Source organism: Cibotium barometz, chromosome 32 (assembly GCF_041138505.1).
Source record: "Cibotium barometz isolate CiBa-2024 chromosome 32, ASM4113850v1, whole genome shotgun sequence".
NCBI lineage: Eukaryota > Viridiplantae > Streptophyta > Polypodiopsida > Cyatheales > Cibotiaceae > Cibotium > Cibotium barometz.
The window spans coordinates 15,537,960-15,543,687 of record NC_141077.1 but is presented as its reverse complement, the minus strand read 5'-3'; the positions used below and the strand labels follow the sequence as shown (position 1 = coordinate 15,543,687).

Genomic DNA, 5,728 nt, shown 5'->3' with positions numbered 1-5,728 from the left:
TTTATACTTGTAGCACCAAGTTGTTCAAGGATTGCAAGAGCTGGTCAAGAACGACAGAGTTGAAATGCAAATTCTCTACTTGCATTATAACATCAAAATCATCCATGTATTCTTTATTAAACACACCTTACTCCCTCTCCACGTCAAACAAGAGGGAGAAAAGAAGCCAAGAAGAAAGGAAGAGTTTTTACATTTGAAATGAAGGTGTAATTTTTCAAGCTTGGGTTGGCCATAGTAAAGCGTGGGTCACCTACTTGTAGTCCATGAGCCCAACGTCTCCACCAATTATTTGGTGTAAAATCTTGCTTGGAACTCTTGTCTAGGGCATCCTCCCTCTCTTTATTAAACTAGTGGTTCCTTACGTTCGCCCAATGAGATACAACCAACAAGGACTGCTAGGTCGAGTGTTAATTATTTTATGGGCACACAAGCGACTATTGTAGATTCTCTCCTCAACACAGCATTGTTTTTGGAGCATTTTGGCCGTAAAATACTTGGAAAATTTTAAGGTGCCAATAAAATATCACTGAAATACAAAAGAAACTTGCTATAGTCTATATTTCATAGGGCACGGGTGCCCATCAAAAATCAGCCGGACATGTGTATGGTGGACACCACATATTATATCAAAAGTATAGATATTAATTTGAGGCGGGAAAAGCAGGTCAAAATATTGCGCGCTATTGGCAGATTTAATATTTAGCAAATTAATGTGCGTTTAAGGCTTAGAAGAGCTCGTACTCTGGTGATCTGGTGCAGTCAGCCGACGGACTGTCTCGTAGAAACCAGGCTTCGGCTGTGTCGTCGGCGGCATCATCTATCAGCACCCCGCCGCGTTGGCCGCCTTTACCCACGGAGACGGACGGCGTAAACGGACTTGGGATTTCTGGCGGCACAGCGCAGCGGACTAACGCCCAGTTGACGCCTTCGAAGAAAGCGTGCTGCTTGATTTCTGAGGCCCCCCGTAGCGCCGCCAGACGCTTGTGTGGGTCCTTTATCAGAAGCCCACGGATCAGATCCTGGGCAGCAACCGGCGGCGGAGCCTGCAGAAACTCGTCGTCGGACGGAAACCGCAGCAACTGCGTCACCACGTTCATGAGCGTCACCTCGTGGTCTGGCCCCTTGAAAGGAGTCGTACCGTAGAGTAGCTCGAACATGAAGATTCCAAACGTCCACCAGTCGACGGCAGAACCATGTCCGTCGCCCATTATGATCTCTGGTGCCAGATACTCGTGCGTCCCGACAAACGACATTGAACGGGCGGATGTTGGCTCTGCGCGAAGCTCCGGCAGACCAACGCAGTTGACACCGCCAATGCCGCTGCCGGAGATCCGGCGCGATGTCTGCCGCTTCCTGCTGCCAGGAAACTGAAGCAGCCTCGGCATAGATAAACACGACGCCACCGGATGCACGCTGCACGGCTTCACGCAGCCTAGCGGCAGAACACACGAAGCCGACGCCGACGCTCCGGCACAGGCAGCCCCGCACGGCGGCGGCGATACACCTCCTTTGCTTTCTTCTGTCGCTGTCACCCTTGACAGCGTAGGGTTTACGCTGCATTTCATTGATAGATCGAAGTCCGACAACATGATGTGTCCATCCTCTCGCACTAGCACGTTCTCCGGCTTGAGGTCGCGATACACAATTCCCATCATGTGCAAATACTCCAGCGCCAGCAGCACCTCTGCCGCATAGAAACTGCCAATCATAAACACCCTTCCGTCAGTGATAAAGACAAATGCCCGACATCGTCAGTGTCGCAAAAGCGCAGAGATGTAGCTACTACTGCGGTGTTTATTTTTGAAGGTTGCAGAGCCCTTCTAAGGTCATTTTGATTTGCTAAAGAAGCATGAAAAAGAATCGAATAGGGGCATACAACGAGTGGAAAAGGAAATTCCATTAATTAAGGGAGTGATATTAAGGTTTTTTTTCCTACAAACTTTAGGATAAAAAAACTAGGAAAAAAAACTATTAAGGTTTTTTTTCCAACGGTTGCAACTGTGCATATCCGTCTCACATCCGTCAAGTGAACCTTGCACATGAAGGGCTCACATCCGTCAAGTGAACCTTGCACATGAAAGGCATGTAGGTATTGATAGCTTATTAAAAAAACTGATGAAGTTTTATAGCACAACCATGGTGATGAAGAAAATCAAACTTCAGAAGCCAAGGGATTGTAATACAGTGAGTCAATGGATATACTGTTACCACAAAAAGTCAATTGACTTAACAATTTCATTTCACTTATAAATGTTTTATCAAGGAACTTGAGAGATAACTTTATGTTTGGGGTCTGTTGAAGGGCAAAGAAAAAAATATACCCTTGACATTGAAAGACAAATATGTTTATTTTTGCAAGCATACCCTACTTGCAAAAATAAACATATTGGTAGCTACCAGAGAAAGAAACAGTATTTATTACCCCTACCGGACAGCTCTGTTGTTGAATCTTTTCATAGGCTGCCGTTGGCGTAACACATGCAGATCACCACCCGGACAGAACTCCATGAGAAGGCAAGAATACTGCCTGTCTTCGATGTGAGCGTATAGTGTTGGAAGGAAAGGGTGGTCCAAGACCTGCAAGATTTCTCTCTCCATCTGGGCTCGTAAGAGCTTATTTCTGGTCTTAAGTGCTTCTTTATGCATAACCTTCATGGCGAAGAGGCATCTGGACTGCCGGAGCTCCGTCAGATAAACGCTGCCAATGTCACCGCTGCCGAGCTTCTGAAGGAAACGAAAGTGTCGGAGGTCGACATCGCCATCCGTGGAAGTGACACAGCGGATGGCGTCCCAGCCAGCGTCGTGGGCTTTGTGGGGACGGCTTTTGACGGAGGCCGACGGGATTCTGGCGATACGGCAGCTCGTGCTGGAGCGGGAGGGCTTTTCCGTTTCCAAATCATCAGCTGGTCGGTGATTGTGTAGCTGCTCCAGGTCGTCAGCCCTGGTGTGCTCTTCTGTGTTCGAGGCATCGTCTCCATACTGCAAGTCTTGACATTGAGGCTCGCACATTCTCTTCCTCGTTGCGATTGATTATTAAAAACAAACCAAAAACTGCCAAATCTGATATAGCCCTTATATCTAGCAAGCCATAGCCTAATCCACAGTCCTGATCTCATCTTTCATGTTCACAACAGACTATCCACCCAGTGCTTGCCATGACCTTTAAAGATCATGGCACCAGTGTCTAAGCATAGCTTACAATTGATCACAAATTCTTGAATTGTGAAGACTTGCCATTTTGAGCTCCTGTTGAAGATCTTGGGTCCTTAATGCTATTATTCTTTAGCTAACTCTACTCACATGAACGCCTATGCAGGCGGTTGAGAGACCTCTTTGATATTTTGATATGAGCATACATTACACTCTGTAAGGAATGAAAGAAAAAGTGGAAGGCAAATGCAATATACTATATTATGCTAACCACCTACCACAACTTGAATGATCAAAAGCAACTTGATTAATTCGTTAATGCTGGATCATCTGCCATCTTGGCCTGACGTCCCAAAAAAGTTAAGAGTATGGAGATGATTACAAAACGGCAAAAATGTGTAAGTAAGTGTGGCAGTAATGGAACTTTACAAATTTTAAGTATATCATTAAACTAAGCAGGATTTATGCACAAAGACGTATCTGTGGGAGAAGCGATGGACCATGATCTCTCTAATCAAGATTTTAAGTAGGCCAGGGTTCTGTATGAGACAAATGTGAGATCGAAGGAGTCACAATGTCTGAGCTTGATGTGGAGGAGCACACCAAGAGTTGATCAGTGATAGATGGATGGAGGCGTGAAAAACTGAAGGAAGAGAGAGCCATCATGGGGGGAGATCAGGACTGTGGATTAGCCATGATACAACTGACGCTGGCGCTCAGGCCAGTGCTGGGTGCCGCCATTCGAGTGGCCCTGGCCCCTACTCCGGCGTCGCATGCGGCGCCTCGGCCCCCTTGCACTACGTGCCCTGGCATGGGGTGTCCGGCTACGTCAGCTTTTGCTCTGCCCGTCGTAGCCACATGACCCTGCTTCCCAAATTGCACCCACCTCCTATAATCAGTGCTAGAATTTGAAGGTTTCAAAAGGGCTTCACAAGAAATTGCTATTCCTCTTCTTACTTATAATTTGTTTGTTAAAAAAAAATTGGAACGAGAGATATTTGTATTATTCAAAAGACTAACATGTCATATACATCACGCTTTTTAGAGAAGCTTAACTCAACTCTTGGATGGTATTCTTAAGATTATATAGCTTGAGCTAGCTCTTCTTCCTCCTCTGTTCCTACCTCCTTCCAATCTTGTATCTGGCTACTCGGTTGGCTTTGATGTTGGTGACTTTCTCTTCATACTCTTCTCGAGCTTCGTTCACAGCAAGAATCTCTTCGACTTCAATCCGTGTGACTGCTGAGCTCGGCAGACAGTCTTGTCTGCTTTGAGTATCATCTTCATTTACAGATGCAGAGCACTCTTCAGGCAAGGGAATTTGAGTGAGACAACATTTTGAAACACTGCATAATTTCGCATATTCCACACACCACACATATTCAGCTCTTATTGCATTCCAGATCCTTGATGATGAGCACCAAGTAGAATCCCCAAGAAGGATGTGTTTCCATGTTAGCCGAGGGACCCTAACCGGGGTAGGGCATTGGTGAATCAGTTCCAAAAGACTTCTATTAAATTTGCAAGAAATAAACAGATGGGGGACATTTGGTCTCTTCTTCATGTCTGCGCGGGGGCATAATCCATCTCTTATTCCCAGTTTTTTGGCTCTAGAGCATGTCGAGATTCCTTTATGCATAATGAGCCATAGTAAGATTGTTTTTTTTGGAGGAGTACTTTTTGACCAGATTTTAGAAAAGTGGAATTCCCACTGTTTTATATCCCAGAGGATGTTCCATTTTAAGTTTAGTCTCACATGCATCAACATTCCATGGATAGGAAGGGGAGGGATGGGCAACAACAACGAGATGGAATGTCCCCAATTGAATGCATCCAGGGTGATGGGGCTTCTGCACTGTATGAGCATTGCCTTGTCAGGATCCCATTTGGTTATTCTGGATTGAATGAAAAGAAGACCCTCTCAGTTGATTTTGTACAACGTCCTTAGCTTATCTACTTCATACCACATTTGAGTTGTGAAATCCCATATATCTTCCCAGCATTAAATTTTCCTTTTTGATAATTTATGGGCTCTCTTCAAGCTATCTCTATCCACACTATTCTCTAGGTAGATGGAGAACCATATGGAGTCTTTACAAAAGATACCTGCAACTTTCATGTGGTGAGCTTCGACAAGCGAAGAAGTCCTTGTACTCTATTCCATGAGGACCAGAATCTCCTCACCAGAGGGTTTAATCATGATTCCACTAAAGAACAGTGGCACAAATGGAATGTTTCTCCATTGCTGTCTCTCCAACATCCTGTGAAAACTCAAGTTTATGTGAATGAGGATTGAGTAGTCTGAATTTGGTTGGAACAAGCTTCTGATAATCCATTTATCTGCCATTCGAGTGGTTAGATCTTCAATATTTGGGAGCCAAGTCCTCCTTTCTATTTAGGTTGAGTATAGTAGTTCCATGCCACCTAAGGGACTTTATACATATCCGCAAGGAAGTTCCTGCATATTGATTGTAGCTCATTGATGTTGCTCTTGGATGGCGTCCAACACAATAGGAAGTAGATGGTCGTAGGTATAAGAAGGTGTTTAAGTACCAAACATCTTCCTACTAAGTTCTCT

At 45.0% G+C, this 5,728-nt stretch overlaps 1 protein-coding gene across 1 annotated transcript; it reads right to left on the bottom strand.

Annotated features, from left to right (window-relative positions):
* Positions 1–718: 718 nt before the first annotated feature.
* On the bottom strand, positions 719–3,767 carry LOC147619860 (serine/threonine-protein kinase D6PKL1-like). Its single transcript, XM_086772648.1, has 2 exons — positions 2,429–3,767; positions 719–1,698 (listed from the first exon to the last, which is right to left on the bottom strand). Exons 1-2 carry the CDS (start codon positions 3,007–3,009, stop codon positions 726–728), a joined length of 1,554 nt encoding a protein of 517 aa, XP_086628774.1. The 5' UTR covers positions 3,010–3,767; the 3' UTR covers positions 719–725.
* Between the last annotated feature and the right edge of the window lie 1,961 nt (positions 3,768–5,728).